General features: G+C 34.7%; 1 protein-coding gene across 1 annotated transcript in view; it reads left to right on the forward strand.

Moving 5' to 3' along the window:
• LOC128203130 (DIS3-like exonuclease 2) overlaps nt 1-18889 on the forward strand; it is a 32628-nt gene that overhangs the window by 828 nt on the left and 12911 nt on the right. The window contains exons 2-21 of the mRNA XM_052904413.1: nt 138-846; nt 1222-1307; nt 2030-2116; nt 3302-3388; nt 4597-4680; nt 5116-5220; nt 6367-6453; nt 7290-7404; nt 7964-8067; nt 8857-9294; nt 9542-9610; nt 10429-10482; nt 11099-11200; nt 13826-14209; nt 15040-15187; nt 16431-16518; nt 17026-17125; nt 17424-17577; nt 17923-18035; nt 18601-18708. Coding sequence (XP_052760373.1) covers nt 189-846; nt 1222-1307; nt 2030-2116; nt 3302-3388; nt 4597-4680; nt 5116-5220; nt 6367-6453; nt 7290-7404; nt 7964-8067; nt 8857-9294; nt 9542-9610; nt 10429-10482; nt 11099-11200; nt 13826-14209; nt 15040-15187; nt 16431-16518; nt 17026-17125; nt 17424-17577; nt 17923-18035; nt 18601-18708 — 3171 coding nt within the window. The 5' untranslated portion in view covers nt 138-188. The remainder of the gene's footprint in view (nt 1-137; nt 847-1221; nt 1308-2029; nt 2117-3301; nt 3389-4596; nt 4681-5115; nt 5221-6366; nt 6454-7289; nt 7405-7963; nt 8068-8856; nt 9295-9541; nt 9611-10428; nt 10483-11098; nt 11201-13825; nt 14210-15039; nt 15188-16430; nt 16519-17025; nt 17126-17423; nt 17578-17922; nt 18036-18600; nt 18709-18889) is intronic.

Consider the following 18889-nt stretch of genomic DNA (forward strand, 5'->3'; position numbering starts at 1 on the left):
CAAGTTAAAAGTTTCAGTTTCCAACTCTTAATGGAAGCCCTGTGACAACTGTTTAACTCTGGCTTGATTTTGGCTTGGTTTTAGTATAATGCATGAATCTTCTTGTTCAATTATTGAATGTTCTTTTTCCATTTCAGACATTGACATCATTTATAGGTCGTAAAAACAAATCTTATTAGCCTGGCAGCATGGCTGAAGAAGCATCTAAACCCATTTCTACAGTCTCTGACAGTCTGCTAGAGTCTGTTCTTGTAAAAAGTCCTATAGGTAGTGTAGAAAATCATGGAGCAATTTCAGATAAGGAGAAAGAACTTATTGCTGATGCCTTGAAGGATCTTAGAAGATTTAAACACTATGAGGAAGACATAGAAGATGACCCTTCATCCAAGAAACACAGCCAAAAGAAGGGTAATCCCCACAGCAAAGTTGTAGAGGATAGTGGGAAATCCGGAAGCAAGAATTTAAGTGATTATGTAAATGCCGAAATGGCTGAGCTTACTCTAGAGTTAAAAATGAAAGAAAAACATGAGAAAGAGAAAGACACAGGTCATTCAGTAGAGCATGGGAGGAAAAAGATTGCTAGTATTTCTGAAGACATGCAGTCTGAATTCCTTGAAAGCTACAAAGACATGTGTAGTAATATTGCCAAGAAAGCTGAAAATGTTGATGTTCATGAAATGAAGAGTAACCCATTTGAACATGGTGCTGATAAAAATGTTATGAAAGATGTGGTTAGAGAAGTGGCCCATGATGGTAGGCCGAAACAAGTTGATGGAGCTGAAGATAGTAGCAAGAAAACTCCTAAGAAGAAGAAAGATAAAAAGAAAGGCAATACCCCAGAACAAGGTAAGAACATAATATAACTAAAGTACCGGTAGGTTCAGTGCTTTTTTCTGACCAATTTTGGGCCAAAGTACAACCCTATTCGCAATGCTTAAACATTCATATTTTTCCTTAAAGTGAAAATAAAATTTCTGTTTGGAAAATAAAATGGACCCCAACACAGTTTGTGTATAGGAGAATTGGTGTGTTCTTTAAGAAACAAACTTTATTTAATCTTTTAAGTTTTAGTTTAAAAGTATTCCTGTTCATTTTAAAGTAAAATTTTGAATTCCAAATATTAGTAAAAATTACACATTTGTCCCACATTGAAATTGAGGAAAATGGTCCTCTGAATGGTTAATGAGTACCTACGTCCTATCTGTGATGTTTCTTTTCCAGATGCCAGTCCGGCCCTGGGTTCCTATAGTCAGCTGTTGAGGACAATGGGCAGACAGGACCAGAAGTCACCGAGGAGCAAAAACCAAGTGAGCAAAAATTTATTACACCAATACAGATATATATATATATATATATATATATATATATATATATATATATATATATATATATATATATATATATATATATCTGCGCGAGTTTAGCACTAAAACAAGGGAGAGAACTATTTCATGACTGATTGATAAACTTGAATTTTTGAACTTACAGATCCAAATTTGCAGATTATGCTGATTTTCACCGGCTCCTTGTCTGATGAGTTTCCAATACTTAATAATAAACTAATTTTAAATCCTCAGAAGAATGAATATTTTAAAGTTGTAGCTATACAATCGCTCCCTGGTCATTTCCTTGAACTGAAACATGATGAACTGTACACAATTGTTTTAGGTTTTTAGTTCTGTAAAATGTGTTTAAAAAGCCTTGTTGCAGTGATCTGGGATCAAGCTTAGTGATTTATGGCATTAAGGTATGAAGCCATGCAGTTTATAAGAGAAAAACTCTTGTTGTTAAGTGAAGCCTAGACCGGAAATCAAACCAGTAGTTTAGCAAGTACATGTAGTTCTAGGTGTAAGATGGACGTTTGTCCCAAGTAACTGTTTGGAAGAAATTTGGTTGCAGTAGACTCATTCTTGAAATAGTTTGATTACCTTGCTGTGTAAAAAGAAGGTCTAGTGATGGTCACATAATTTGAATATAAATATTACTTTTGAGCGAATTCAAATATAATCATGTGTTTTGTCCCTTACAGAGGATGAGAGAGGAAGTTGAAGCTTTGGAAGCCGCTCTTCATGCTGCTGTACCAGAGCTGGCCATGTATGAAGACAAGGCACAAATGGTAAGATTCATCTTTTAGCAAGCTTCTGTCCTGGACTTGCACCATTTACATATATATTGTTTTTAGTAGAATTATGCAATTTATTTCATGTTAACATATATAGGGAACACTATTTCATATTTTGCATGTTTTAGTACGGAAATGATGAAGAATTAATGTTTTCTCATTAAAATGTCAAATTGAAGTAAAAATGTCATAGAAAAGCATTTTAAAATCAGTGTTTTAAAGAATAACATTATTTTTTTTATTTCCTATTTCAATAATTATATGTACGCAGGGCAGATCAAAATAACAGAGCTTGTTGAGTTACAGGCCACACTGTGTGACCAGGGGGTCAGATTTTTTTATTCCGCCCCCCCCCCCCCCCCCACTTACAGATGAATGATACATTTTCTTGCATATTCAAAACTAGGCAAACAAATCACATAAAGTCATTGCTTTCTTTATACGTTTCACAAAAAAGTGTGTGCTGAGTTGTTTACTGATGTCAAAGCAATTTAAAGCTGCACTCAGGCAGATTTACCATTTTTACAACTTTTTTATTTTTTGTCTTGGAAAGAGCAAATTTTTGCATAAATATCTGCAAACCAATGATAAAAGATTGCTGGCAAAAGATCAGATGACACATTTTCATATTTCCGTTCAAAAATTAATGTTTTATGTAACGGTTTAAGAAAAATGCATAAAACATCAATTTTTGAACTTAAATATAAACATCTGCAATCTCATTTTTTTGTCAGCAGTCTTACGTGCATGTATTTAACTGGTTTCCATGCATTTTCGCAAAATAAGCTCGTTCCAAGACAAAAAATAAAAAAGCTGACAAAACGTTTAATCTTAGAGAGTACAGCTTTAAGCCAAAATGAATTATTTCTAGAAACGTCACTGGTTAAACCAGGTTTATGATTAGGGTGCTCTCCGTTAACACCATACTTCTAATCAACATAATTTTCTTTTAAAATATGATTCTAAGATGGCACATTGTGGCATACAGTCGAAACCCATTGGCTCAAACTCCCTGGGATCGATAAAAATACCTCTAGCCTCAGGAAATCCAAGCCAAGCAGGAATGCTTACTGTCCAACTGTATATGTTGTTTTACCCAGTGTCTGAAAGACAGAGATATACAGGTTTTGTTAAAATACAGAAAGGCATGGTTGTTATACATGGTTTCGCACATTTCAGTCCAGCTCCAGCTCGGACATGATCCAGCCCAGTAGGAACAAGAAGAAAAAAGACAGGAAAGCTAAAAACCAGAACCAACAACCAGAGGTAGGGAGCCTTGAAGTTGCAAAGAAATTGATGCAACTTTATACATGTGCACATACATAGATATGCAAATGAATTTCAAGCAGTGAGATTTTATTAAAACGAAATCACTCTTAGTAGACATCAAGTGTTTGCAAGTTCTGATTGAACTTGTACTTATTTTGTGTAAATTAATATGTTAGCAGCATTGGACATTGAGCAATTAACTCTTTTAAATTAGGCCAAAAAAAATAAATGTTTGTTAAGGGTAACCTTCCCAAAATTTCTAGGTAGGGTAGGTAGGGATTTTTTTTATTATTATTATTTTTCAAAATCTGTCGTAAGTTCAGAGTGTTTTCTTGCACATGGCAGTCTTTGCTACATTACTGTCATTGCCTGACTTTGTTTTATCATATAAACAATAATTCTGATTAAAATCTGCATTTATCCGCCCTTCGTACCTCTCTATTCGCTAACGAATAACTTTTTTGCTCAGAAACGGAAAAAAATAGTTAGGGTCGGCTCATTTTTATAGGTAGGGTCGGGTTTCCCAAAACGGACATATTTTTTTAGGCCTTAGAACAAAACTAGTTGAAGGGGAATTGAACAATTCATTATTTTAAATTAGAACATGGCTAGTGTTCACAAAATTATTTTGTTAATATAAATAAATTCACTTTCCGCAATGGGGCCACATGGGGTTCATAGAGAACAGTACTTATTTAAAGCAGCACTCATTGTTCTGGCAAGTATATTGGTTTATATTTATGCATAAAGATATAAATAGCAGTTTGAATAAGGCCTCTTGAAGGCTTCGCATACGGTAATACCTGATAGTAAATACTGTCAACAAAAAATATATTTCTTTGCATAATTATGTATATTAAAGAACACTAATCAATGACAATAAACAATTTAATGTTCTCAACTCATTTTAATGTTGATAATTGATGCCACAATTTTGTTTATAAGCTACACAAAAAGGTTTATCTGTCTTTAGTGGTGTAATAAATCTGGTCCTCAACTGCTGCCCTTGTATACCCAAGTTTGAATACTGCTGCAGCTTTTTTCCTCAAAGTCTTCTTATCAATGTCTTTTTATGTCATAATTGACAATTTCATGTCTTGACTTACTTTTGATGTATATATTTTGCTCTAATGTTTTCAGAAATGTTTTAAAATTGATGGCATCAAAACAACTGTTTATGGCCTTTATGCCTTCATTTTTTTCAGTTTGTTTTTCAAGAGCTACCAAACCAGCCAGGCCAAGGCAAGAAACAGAAGTACAAACAACAGAAAGATGGAAATCCAGAATTAGTAAGATGATTAAACCATTCCATTATATAGTATTTAATATAATTTTAACGCAATGGTCTAGTTGGCAATTTCACAGAGCGCACTTGTTCTGTTCAATAGTATAAATCTTGCTTTTTTTTTTCGAGGGCTGCATTCATAAAGCAGCCTACATTGTATTTCAACTTTCAGTGAAGAAGAAAATTGTGTGTTTTTTGAATCCGTTTTTAAAAAAACTTATCAGTTTCCATCCAACAAATATATGAAAATAAGCAAGAAAATTGTCCATATGAATAAATTTCATGAAAAGTAGTGGGATTTAAAATAAACGTTAGATAGAATAAGAGATTTTACATTTTAATTTAACTTTAATTTTTTGTCTTACACAGGTAGATGCTTTATGGATACACCCCCTGATCATATGACTAACATGTATTTATCAAATGTTTGTGTTTGTAGTCCCACCCCCAGGGGGAGAGAGTTGACAGTAGACCAGACAGTGGAAACAGACAGGGCAAGAAGAAGAAGCAGAAATATCCACAGGAGCCAGCCTTTTACAGACAGGTTTTCTAAAATTACTACCATTTATTATATAAAATGTGATCGTATACATTTTATTGAAAGAACATAACTTGTGAGGTTAAAGGTGCTGGATACCAGATCAGTGTTTTCAGTAAGAACCGGCTGCCGGCCAAAATGGACATTTCAAATGGCAATAGGGCCGGTTCAAATTTGGAAAACTAAATGAATTTTCAGTAGAATAAGTAGAAGCTGGTCGGTTACTTTACTATTTGAGACGGCAACCGAAACTTATTGAGAACCCTGCCAGATGGTCTGAAAATCGACAAATACAGTATGTCCTCAAAACACGCATAGATTTTTCTATGGGAGCAAATAGGAGGCCAATAATAATAATGGTTTCCCAGTTTAAATCATACCTGATTATGAGTACAGATAAACATACCGATGCTATTTTTAAACTTACAGGGATTCACTTGGTAAACAACCCCAGTAAATTTTGAAATGGAAACATTTGAAAAAAGTAAAAGATGCATGTGTTGTAAGTGATGTGATACATACAACAATATCAATTTTATGTAAGTTTTTGGCCATTTTCTTTTTCTCTTGCCATTTTATCATCTGGTGTCTAGTCCCTTTAATGCCAGAATGTACCAAGGGACATTGGCATAAACCCCACAATATTTTGTTATTGTTTACTTTAATCAATTTCTGAAAACCATAATCAAGTAAAGCCAAAGCAAAGGATCAAATTTTGACAAAAATTTGTCTGGGTTTAATCCCTACTTCTATCAAAGATGACGTCGCTATCCTGACATAACATCATTTAGTTATATTTGATTTATAACTTGTGTAATAACTATAAAAAAAGCGACATTAAGTCATAAATAAATCGCTTTGAAAATGGCTGAGCTATATTGCCACCTTTAATTTAGCACTGTAAATTGGCACATTAGTATTTATAGTATAGTATAGTATAGTATAGAACATTCATGGTCTAGAATATAGAAGTATAGAATTACTAAAATTTACTAAAACTTTTGAAAAACTCGCCAATGCTTGTATTTTTCATCAATTATAGAAAACTCATTTAATCAATTCCATATGAAATGACCTCTCCTGCGATGTCCTTTATTTACAGGTAAGATATTTTCTGCATGCATGTTCTAAATTTTCTAAAATTATATGTAGGTATCATCAGAAAGCAGCCCTGCAGGCAGTTCTGGCCGACCCCTGAAGGGCAAGGGGAGGTCAACAGATGACCTTCAGGCTCAAATGGTTGGTGCTTTGAAGTGTTGTACTTTGATTTGGCCAGATGCATGTACAGCTATTCTTTAAAAGTTGTTTTACATGTGTGTTTCTCTACATGCAGTCAATTTCTAACAAACTGTTATTATCAGGTGACATTGCTTGTTTCGAGTATAATACAACTTTTATGTTTTCTCTTAAAGATTGACTTCTTTTTGCCCTACTGCTTTAGCTTCCTTTTAATTACTCAGTAATGCTGTTATGAATATGATATTCATTTTGGGCTACAACTGCATCATGTGATAAATACAATCTTACTTTTGTTGCCAAAAATTTATGAAACTTGTTGTGGAGAAGCTTGCCAAAGGCTTTCTTTATAATACCTTTTCATAAACTTGTTTACTGTAATAGATTTTTGGATTAAATGGCAACTTGTGTAAGATTTTGTTTTAATTTACCAAAAAGGATGAATAAATATCAAAAACAAGGATTCTTATGAAAGATACTGTGTTTAATTTGAGAGAAAGGTCCAGAAATCAAGGTATTTCTACCTGATGAGACAATAGTTGATCACTGTTAATCTTTTAGGAGCCACGAGTCATTAATATTTGTGAGTTTTCAGCTATTAAATAAACTGTTAAACTCTTGTTATCAGTAAGTAAAATTTGCCATAAATGCGTTATTTAGTAGGTAGTTTAAGGTTTATCACTCAACATTTACGTTTGTTAAACATGTGTAATTGTTTATGATTTTAAGTATGAGCGTCACTTTAATCAGTTCCCAGTGTATACTGGTAGCTCTGTCACATACTTGAACAACCCTCCAAGAATACAGAATAAGATTAACATTTCTTTTTGTTTTTGAAGCCAGCCCTCCCTGTTCATGAAGAGACTACAATGGAAGTGACTGTGCCTAAAGCGGAACATATGTTTGTGGTCGGACCACAGGGTCAGCACTTGAGCGACATTTTAAAACTTACAGGTATTTTTAGAGTGCTAATTACATGCCGATTTGATGACACTTTGGTATATGATTTGAAAAATATATATCAGTATGAGCTTATGGACTCTGCAGGGGAATTCTATGTAGAATTTTAATTGTAACATTAAATTAGTTACATGATTTTTTTCCTATTTTATTAGCTATATATTGAAATAAATTTATACAAAGATACTATGTGCACATGTTCAGCGAGGCCTGTACCTCTGGTTTTTAAGGGACAAGACACCAGATTATACAATTGCAAGAAAAAAAGAAAATTTATATCGTTTTGTACAATGCATTGAATCTTACTTATTGATGTATCTCATGGTTTATGACACATATGACTTTCGCAGTTTTTTGCGTGGTTAATCATGATAAGTGCCTATTCTCAAAGAAATTATTTGCCATTCCTGTGTCCAGGCAGCATTCGGGGGTATTCCTCACTTCTGTAACAGCTCAAGTTTTACTTAAACAAAACTGATAAACATGGATGTTTGCTCTTTTTTGTTTTCTTTCTTACAGTTGCTAAGATTTTTTTATCATATTTCTTTTTCAGGGGTAACAATCACAGTGCCCCCTTTCAATTCTCCATTGGATAAGGTCGTTCTCAAGGGAGGATACCAGCAGCTTAGTCGCGCTTTTGACATGATGATCTCAAAGGTTTAGTATAAATGATTTGTTTTATGCCTTGAATTCTATTGTTTTTACCAAACTTCTGATTTATGAAATTGAACTGTTTTATGTTCATAATGAAAAAAAAAACATTTATGAATAAGAAAATGTTAAAAAAAACAGGGACTACATTTTACTACGGTATTTTTAGATACAAAATTGGACTACAGTTCGCCACAATAATGTATCTTTTTACACCAGTGAATCAAAATTTCACTCTGAGGAGAAAAACTTTTACAGTCCGAAAATTGTTTGCCTAGAAACAGTATGAGCATAAAAATTGTGCAGTGATGCAAACACAGTAGGCATGAAAATCTAAATTTGATCAACTGATTTCAGCTGTTTTGATGGAAAATGTTCAATTTAAAATGTGTTGGGAATGGTTGGAATTTTTTTAAATTGATTAAATAAATAACATTTCGTAAGCTTAATTGGGTTGACCCCATTTTCAATTGATTTTGTGACCAAGCTTTAACATCCCTGATATAGGAACAGGAATGAAGGTTTCATAAAAAAATATTGTTTAAACCTTCCCTTTATATTTCAAATCCCCACTATTCAAAGGGCTGTGGTCTGTTTTTCCTAAAAAGTACATGTACAGTGAGTGCCTTAGAACACTATATTCATGCAACATTTATACTATCGACTAGGGAAATTTTTAGCATCCCAATTAAAATATGAGAAAATGGTTTACCGTATGTACTGATATTTTCCTATTAACAGTCTCGTATTGTTTAAAACTTGCTGACTTAAAATAAACATGATCTTGTCTTACAGAGCCAGGAAGCACAGAAAGCCTTTTTACAGGGATATATACCTGGGCAGATGTCAGGTCAATGCCAAAGGGGTAAAAAAGGCCAAAGGCCTAAAGAGGGTGAAACTTTCCATGTTAATGATGATGGCCTAGACCTTGATGTGAATACAGAGGTCAAAGACTCTCACACAGCTCAAAGGTCAAATGCCGGTCAAGGTCAAAGGTCACAGACAGGTCAGACATACCGGAAATCTGACAATCAAAGGAAATCGGACAATCCTAATTGGCGTAAGCAAGATCAGCATTACAGTTCACATCATGGGAAAGGTCAACAATACAAAGGTCAAAGGACATCAAGCCAACCAGAGGTCAAAGGTCAAGTTCAAAACAAAGGTCAAGCTGTAGATCAAGGCCAAGGTGCTGTAGCTAAAAGTCAAGGGAAGCGACAGAGAAAGAGACAGGTATTGTGAGGAATGTTTTACTCAGAATTCAACATATTCTTATTCAGATTATCAGACATTAGAAAAAGAGGCTTCATCAATTAAAAATATATAGTTATAAATATTAGTTTATAATTAAAATATATGAAATCACCTTTTCTTGATTATGGACTAGGAAACGTGCATGATTTAACATACATACATTACATGTGTACTAGTTCTGAATCTATAAGATATTTAATGGTTGTTACTGTTTTACCCATTTCAGAATGTTTTCACTGAGTATTTGCCGAGGGAGGAGGTTTCAGCAGGTCTCAAGAGAGGCATACTGGTTGAAGTAAATGTTTCCATCAGTGATTTTTTTTTAATAATTCTACTGCCTGTGGCTTTTTAATTGGGAAAATAATCTTGATAAGTTCCTAAATTGGGAAAATAAGGTAGGATAGGCCCCAGAATTGGGAAAATTAACTGGATAGGTCACAAAATTGGGAAAATTAACTGGATAAGTCCCAAAATTGGGAAATAAGCTGGATATGTCCCAAAATTGGAAAAATAGGCTCTTTAAGTACTAAAATGGAAAAATAAGCTTGATATGTCCTAAAATTGGGAAAATGAGCTTGATATGTCCTAAAATTGGGAAAATTAGCTTGATATGTTCTAAAAATGGGAAAATAAGCTTGATAAGTCATTAAATTGGGAAAATAAGCTTGATAAGTCCCAAAATTGGGAAAATAAGAGCATGGTGAAAAAATATTTATTTTTCTACTCATGCTTATTAATAATGGTTTTTCCAAACATCCTGCCCACTTTCATCCCAGAACTGCAATTTAAAGGATAATTATTTTTTTATTATTGGGAAAAGGATAAAGAAATGGGGGAAATCGGATGAATTTTTGCTAAAGCAAACAGCTGATATTCGGCAGTAAAATTGATATAATTCCTTATACGATTAATAGTTTTTGTCATGTTGGAATGTACTTTGTTAATGAAACTTGACTTAAAGCACACAATTTTAACTAATTAATTGTATGAAATTTAACATTGTATATAAATCACTAGAAAAGAACAGTTCAGGAAATTGTTTAAGGAAGCTAAAATTTTGAACTTGAGGTATTTTCTCTGACCTAATAGTATTACACTCTCACACCTTTTCAGGGGCCAATCAGAATCAACCCCAAGAATTATGAGGAAGGGTATGTCCCCCATCCAGTAAGTACAAAGTTAAGATTTTGGCACATGCATATGTGAAAATTGGTTAACTTACTGTAAAATCATAAATTTAAGTTTTTGTTGGATGGACAATCCACGAATTCAAGATTCCACGAAAACTTGTATCCAATGTACTATGTTTTGTTTGTTTCAATCTAAAATAGAAAATCAAAGAATTTTAATGGCCATGAAACTAGAGATTTTCACACAATCAACGAGACTTCATGTCAATGAATAAAAATGATTTTGCAGTATTAAATAGTGTTAAGTCTTTTTTGATGTACTGAATGTCTTTATATTCTGTACTAAGGAGTTGAAAATTATAAAAAAAATTAGCTTGTCTTACAATTATTTTTTAGCTTGTCTTACAATTATTTTTTTTTTCAAAGAAAAAGTCATGGTATTTTGATATCTTTGGTGGTGTTGTGATCTCATCATTGTTGGCGTTTGTGTGAGGAAAATATTAGACATAAGCCATCAATTAAAAATCTTTAAATGTATTATATGGTGTACATGACAAATGTTACTAAATTTGTGTAAGATAAATAATCAATTATATGAAAAGTTATTTAATTAGAAAGTTCTATATCTCAATATGATTCCACATATAATTCAGGATGGAGTGTCCGACATCTTGATTGGGTCATTCAAGCACCGTAACCGGGCCCTTAATGGGGATGTGGTTGCCGTGGAGATATTTGGCGAGGGAGATTGGAAGGTAAGGCTACCTTCCACAGTGATTCTGAATAAGACTCTCAAAACGAAAAATTTGCTAAACACAGATCCTTTTGCATGTCCAGACTTAGATGCTCATATTCAATCAGTATTTCAGACAACTCTCATGTTCATCTCTAATATATTATTACATATATATATATTCATTGTTCTTAATGTCTGACCCTTGGCGTATGCTGCTTTAACTGGTAATTTGACAAGGCTGTAACATTGAGAACAGTTTACACTTAATGTTATTCTATTTTTTAACCAGATTTTCAACGAAAACCGGGTTATTAGAATGAGGTTGTCGTGGGGGGGGGGGGGGGTGCGGGCGGGCGGGCAGTTGTCAAACATTGGTTTCTGTTCAATAACTTTAGTTAGCATTGATAGATATTGATAAAACTTGGTGTGTAGGTAGTTATGGGAAGAGCTAGATTGGGATTGCTTTTGAGGGGGGTGGGGCTAAGGTCAAGATCACTGTTACTAAAAATAGAAAAATGGTTTCTGCCCAATAACTTTAGTTAGCATTGATAGATATTGACGAAAGTTGGTGTGTAGGTAGCTTATGTGAAGAGCTAGCTTGGGATTGCTTTTGAGTGGGGAGGGGCTAAGGTCAAGGTCACTATTACTTCAAATAGAAAAATGGTCAAGGTCACTGTTACTTAAAATAGAAAAATGGTTTCTGCCCAATAATTTTAGTTAGCATTGACAGATATTGATAAAACTTGGTGTGTAGGTAGCTTATGTGAAGAGCTAGCATGGGATTGCTTTTGAGAGGGGTGGGGCTAAGGTCAAGGTCGCCTGTTACTAAAAATAGAAAAATGGTTTCTGCCCAATAACTTTAGTTAGGATTGATAGATATTGATGAAAGTTGGTGTGTAGGTAGCTTATGTGAAGAGCTAGCTTGGGATTGCTATTGAGGGGGAGGGGCTAAGGTCAAGGTCACTGTTATTTAAAATAGAAAAATGGTTTCTGCCCAATAACTTAAGTTAGCATTGACCGATATTGATGAAACTTGGTGTGTAAGTTGCTTATGTGAAGAGCTAGCTTGGGATTGCTTTTGAGTGGGAAGGGGCTAAGGTCAAGGTCACTATTACTTAAAATAGAAAAATGGTCAAGATCACTGTTACTTAAAATAGAAAAATGGTTTCTGCCCAATAACTTTAGTTAGCATTGACCGCTATTGATGAAACTTGGTGTGTAGGTAGTTATGTACAGAGCTAGCTTGAGATTGCTTTTGAGGGGGGTGGGGCTAAAGTCAAGGTCGCCTGTTACTAAAAATAGAAAAATGGTTTCTGCCTAATAACATAAGTTAGGATTGACAGATATTGATTGAACTTGGTGTGTAGGTAGCATGTGAAGAGCTAGCTTGGGATTGCTTTTGAGTGGGGAGGGGCTACGGTCAATGTCACTGTTACTTGAAATAGAAAAATGTTTTTTTGCCAAATAACTTTTGATAGCATTGATAGATATTGATTAAACTTGGTGTGTGTAAAGAGCTAGCTTGGGATTGCTTTTGAGGGGGGTGGAGCTAAGGTCAAGGTCACTGTTACTTAAAATTTAAAAATGGTGTCCGCCCAATAACTTTAGTAAGCATTGATAGATATTGATAAAACTTGGTTTGTAGGTAGCTTATGTACAGAGCTAGCTTGGGATTGCTTTTGAGGTGGGTGGAGCTAAGGTCAAGGTCACTGTTACTAAAAATAGAAAAATGGTTTCTGCCCATAACTTTACATGTAGTTAGGATTGATAGATATTGACGAAATTTTGTGTGTAGGTACTAGTAGCTTATGTGAAGAGCAAGCTTGGAATTTCTTTTGAGGGGGGTGGGGTCAAGGTCACTGTTACTAAAAATAGAAAAATGGTTTCTGCCCAATAACTTTAGTTAGCATTGATAGATATTGATGAAACTTAGAGCGAAGGTAGCTTATGTGAAGAGCTAGCTTGGGAGGTGGGGTCAAGGTCACTGTTCCTAAAAATAGAAAAATGTTTTTATGCCCAACAACTTAGTTAGAATTGATGGATAGTGATGAATCTTAGTGTGAATATAGCTTATATGAAGCTGCAGATTGAACTTGCTCATACAACAAATTAATTGGCTATAATTTCTGATTGCCCATAACAAAAACCTGGTTTCGCCGCATTGGGGCTCTTCTAGTTTTATTCTTACATTGAACTGCAAATGCTTGATATATATAATGAATAAAACAAGTTGAAATATTTAATAATTAACATGAAGCCAATTGGGCTATTGCCCTGCCTTATCAATAGTGTAGTTGTCAGGGTGGGAGGGGGTTATTGTCAGAGATGTTCAAGTAATCCATATTAAGCAACCATGTGCTACTACATATGGACACAATATAATCCCTTTATTAGATTTTTAGAATAGTGATCGTCTTGGTGTCAGCGTGCTCTTGCAAAGTTAAACCTTCAAAAATGTCCAAGATTTTAAAATGAAACTTGTTACCCATGTTGCAAAGACAATCTTCACTTATTCAGCAAGGTGCACAGCTCTGGTTTAATTATAATGAGTTATGCCCCTTGTTTGGGCATTGTCATTGGTATGGTTCATTGCCAGCCATGTGTAATCATCCTAATTATAATGATAATGCTTGTTTCTTTTCAGTTTAACAAAGAGGAACTGGCAGGCTATGAACTTGACCTAAAAGCCCATGAAAAAGTACATTCAGACGATGAGGTGTTAATTGAAGCTGAAGAAATAGTTGAAATAGCTGATAAAGGCAAAGCTGATGCAAATCAACCAGACACTTCTAGTCAGACTGTTGAAAATTCCGACCAAAAGTTAAAAACAGGAAGTAGTACACCAAGCAAGACTCCTAAAAAGGAGAGGCATTCAAAGGGAGAAAAGTCAAAGGAATGTAATTTTAGTCCATCTAAGAGATATACAAGTCTGAACGATGTGATGTCAGTGGAAAGTCCACTGAAGAAGCATTTTGGGTCTGATAAAGGGAAGGAACAATATCGTCAGATGCTACAGAGAACGGGCAAGGTCAGAAAAATTAAAATAAAAGTTGGCGAGAAAAATATTGTATCTAGATGCTTTTCAATTAGTTCTCTGTTGATATATTTGAATTTGCGTCCTGTGAATGTCCTATTAGATGGGCCAGGCATATGTCTAAGAATCCTGTGAGCTAGATAAGAACCATTTTTCCATTCAGCTAACTTCTTAAAATCCCCTTTTTTTTTTCGATAATCAGTCATGTACAGTGTCATAAATATCAAATGCTGACTGGGCTTGTCAAAATTACCAAACATCTAGACATAGGGCAGAGTCAAATGCCAGCGACTGACCAATCAGCAATCAGTATCTGCTACAGCATAGCTGTATACACCTACTGGTGTGTAAATGAACAAAATGGTTTTCTGAACTTTTGGCTTCAATATATTAATACACAACTTTCGGCATGAATAAGAAATCAACGCCCATGGTGTATTTCCTAAATTATATGATAGATTAAGGGTTTATATGCATGACATCAGCAGATGCACTTTAACCAGTTGAAATCAATGTTAAGCATTTCAAAAGAACAAATTGCAAGTTTTGAGTTAAGAGAAGCATTGTTCAAGTCACAGAATCGGAAAATAGACCCATGAAAATGCCTGCATGTCTATAGGGGTAGCATCGAATAGGAGATTTACGGTACTTCATTACACCATTTATGGATTTTAATGAGGAGGTTACAAGTTGCTTAAGTCTTTTCTACGGGTGGTATTGTTTCACTTCAGGTAGACATTTTACACAAAAAGTTTTGGTGTAAATATTAAATCTGTCTTAAATATTTAAAATTATTCTTTTCATTTTTCATTTTTCTTTACCAGGTGGTGGCGATCATAGAAGAGAAGCACTCTAGGGCGTGTACGGGTCAGATTCGGCCCATGCTGGACAAATACTGTGGGTATGCAATGTTTGCACCCAACGACCATCGCATGCCCAGGATGATGATACCCATAACTGATTGCCCTAAAGGTATTTAAGTGAAAAGACTCTGAACCACGTGATATAAATATTCATAACTATTAAACCTAGTGGGTAAACTTACAAGTCACATGATAACCTTGCTTGAACAGATACACTATGTCTTGAACTCAATAAAAAATAATTTTTTTAAACAAAGTAGGTAATGAATTAATTAGTCGTTGTTCGATTAAAGTGCCATATCAATTAGATATAGAGGAAGGTTTTTGTCAAAAAGTTAGTCAGCAACAATTTCCTTTGACTTGAGTGAAATGAATGTAAAGATAAGTATAATTGTAAAGTAAGTTTATAAATGATTGTCCCTTAAGAATGCCAGACTGGTTTGAAAAACACAGCTTATGTTGTCTCCATTGAGTCCATAGTGTCTTACTTTATGATGAATTTCTCCCTGCATAAAAGGGAAGACATAATGTTTTGCCCGAGCTGTCTGTCAGTCACAAATCTTGTCTACTCCATATCTCTTTGACCTCTTGAAGGGTTTTAAAACAACTTGCCACATATGTTCACCATATTGAGACTGTCAGTTTCTGCATTTACCCTTTGGATTTTGAAATAACTGGCCATAAATATTCACCATATTGAGATGATGTGCCGAGCGCATGATATAACCACATTGGCTCAAGGTAAAGGTAACAATAAAACATGACAAAATTTGGTGTCTGCTCCATATTTTGTGAGCAGCATGAAGGATTTTGAAAGAATTGGCCACATATGTTCACCATATTGAGACCATGTGCAGGGTGCATGTGACAACCAGTTCGGTTTAAGGTCAAGGTCACACTTAGATGACCAAGGTCATTTGTCTGTATTTCATATTTTTGTTTCTGCTCCATATATCTCTTGAGCCACTTGAAGAATTTTGAAATTACTATTGAGAAATGTTAACCATATTAAGACGATGTGCCGAGTGCATGTTACAACAAAGTAAGTTCAAGGTCACACAAAGTTCATTTGTCTACATTTTCTGTCTGCTCCATATCTCATGAGCCGCTTGAAGGATTTTTTAATAATTCCCCAAAATATTCCCCATTTTGAGATAATGTGCAGAGCGCTTGTTATAACCAGTTCAAGGTCAAGGTCACACTTAGTGGTCAAAGGTCATGTTTATAATATAACTATATTTCTTGTCTGCTCCTTATCTCTTAAACCTGTTAAAGGATTTTTAAATAACTACCCACAAATGTTCACTATATTGAGATGATGTTAGTCCATTTCACTTCTGTTTGTTCTCCAGATTTCCTGGAGAGGCCAGAGGACCACTCCAGAACCTTGTATGTGGGGCGTGTCACTGACTGGAGGGTGGACTCCATGATGGCAGATGGGTAAGGCCTGCTTGAAGGGCTCTAATTAAAGAGCTAGTTACTGACTGGAGAGTTGGCTCTCTGATGGCTTATGGGTAAGGTGTACCCAAAGGGTTAAAATCTAAATAACTGCAATCTTTGATTATGTCCTAGTCTACTTGGCAAATTTCAGAATGGCTGTAAAATCTCTAAATGGTTGGTAAAAACATAAGATATCCCATAGGTTTCAAAACCCCCCAGATAAATTCAAATCCCTGTTGAAGCAATAAGTGAATCTGAAGTGAACCGAAAAGGTGTATACAGAATGTAACTCTGGTTATAGCTACCCTGGTTCTTTAATGTGTCTAGTCTATAGCACTAAAGCACTGTCACATGAGTCCCCCGTTTCAAGTCCCTCCCGTAAGACAATATATTGAGTGGGCAGACAGGGGATCAAACCTGAGGCCCATTAGTTGTCAATCCAATGTATATCCACTAGACAACAGATCTACTACTTAGAATAAAATAGTTGGTGTGTTTATTTAATAGGCGCCTGGCTCGTAGTCTGGGGGAGGCAGGAGAGATAGAGCCCGAGACAGAGGGAATGTTGATCGAGAATGGAGTGGACTTTGAGGAATTTCCACAACAGGTATGACTTTCTAGCTAATCTGCTTCTTCGACAATTAAAGCCAAGATAATTTTTATTTTCTAGGTCTTATGGTGTTATTGTTGAGAGTTTAAAGATGCAAAACTTGTAGGTCATAGAAAGACATTGAATATGAATATGAGAATGATTTCCACCAATATTTTATACTTACAGTTTGTCTTTATGGAATACATATAGGCCATAGACTCTCTTCTATACAAACAGACATGGTCCATTAGTAAAACAGAGCTTAAAGATGGTAATTTACAATACATTTTTATTTTCAAATGAATTATTCCAGGCCATAGACTGTCTGCCCCAAAACTTGCCGTGGAGCATTCCGGAAGAAGAATTTGAAGAGCGAGAAGACTTTCGCAAGTGTTGTATATTTACTATTGACCCGGCCACAGCACGTGATCTTGATGACGCCCTGTCCTGTGAGGACTTGGGAAATGGTGGGTGCTTTATACCATAACAAGTGGATCCATGTTTTGATATGAGACAAAATTACATGTTTTAATATTCGAAATATATGTTTTGATATTTGACAGAATTACCTATTATCAGTCTTGGTTTAAGAAAATGTCAGTAATGATTCTCTTTAAATAATTTAGGCATTTTGTACTTCACACTTTCTGATTTAATATTTCACAAAATTGTGTCTTAAACGTTCTCCCTGTAAACCTTGATATTGTGGCTTAAACCTTTTTTTTAAAACCTTGATATTGTGTCTTAAACTTTAATACTGAAACCTTCATATTGTGTGCTATATATTAGTGTTATGCTCCAACCTGTTGCAGGTCGGTACAAAGTTGGTGTGCACATAGCAGATGTGAGCTACTTTGTGGAGGAAGGCACAGTATTAGACAACATAGCGGGGCTTAGGTCCACCAGTGTCTACCTAGTTCATAAGGTAATTGGAGGTTTGAAAAATCTGTTACATCTACATCTTATAACAACTACATATGTTTGTGTTCAAGGGATAAATTGGTGAAGAAAATCAAAATTTAGTCTGAGTAATTGTACGGCATATTTGTGAGGTGGGAGAACATATATTTTTTATATTTTTTAATTGGTGTAAAGGGATTTTCTGTAAGATATGTCTTGTTTCACTATGTATATTTGTAAAGCCTTTAAAATAATAATCTCCGTTTAAGGCAGTGGTCTAAAATATGCTTGTTTTTTTTGTTTTTTAAGACTAGTCAAAACAGCAATGTAAGTCACACATGATTGACCATGATGTTTCATTATATTGTTGATAGAATAATTAATACTTTTTTATTGTAATTAAGACGAACAGATTTCATAACTAATAAATTATTATTTTTATCTGTGGTCAAAAAGAACTAGGGTTGCCGGGTTTTGCCGGGTAAGGTTGGATTGCCTCAGTCACAGGTATATTTATTTAGGCCTAACAGAAAGTGAGATTCAATTTATAATTTACAACTCTTGAAATGATTGCAAATATCTTTGTACAGGTGATTCCAATGTTGCCAAGACTTCTTTGTGAAAAGCTGTGTAGTTTGAACCCGGACGAGGACAGACTGACCTTCAGTGTTCAATGGACCATAACTGAACAAGGCGAGGTAAGTTAGGGTGTATATGTGTAGGAGTTGTAGTTCTGGGCCAGTATTTATATAATATGTAATACCTCAAGTCATTTCTTAATCATTTTCCTACATGTATGTTTAATATGATCTCACTGTTCATATGATGTAATAAGTTGATAATATCTGAAATACTCTTTTGTTCATTGATTCCATTGAA

Source organism: Mya arenaria, chromosome 9, assembly GCF_026914265.1.
Source record: "Mya arenaria isolate MELC-2E11 chromosome 9, ASM2691426v1".
Taxonomy (NCBI): domain Eukaryota; kingdom Metazoa; phylum Mollusca; class Bivalvia; order Myida; family Myidae; genus Mya; species Mya arenaria.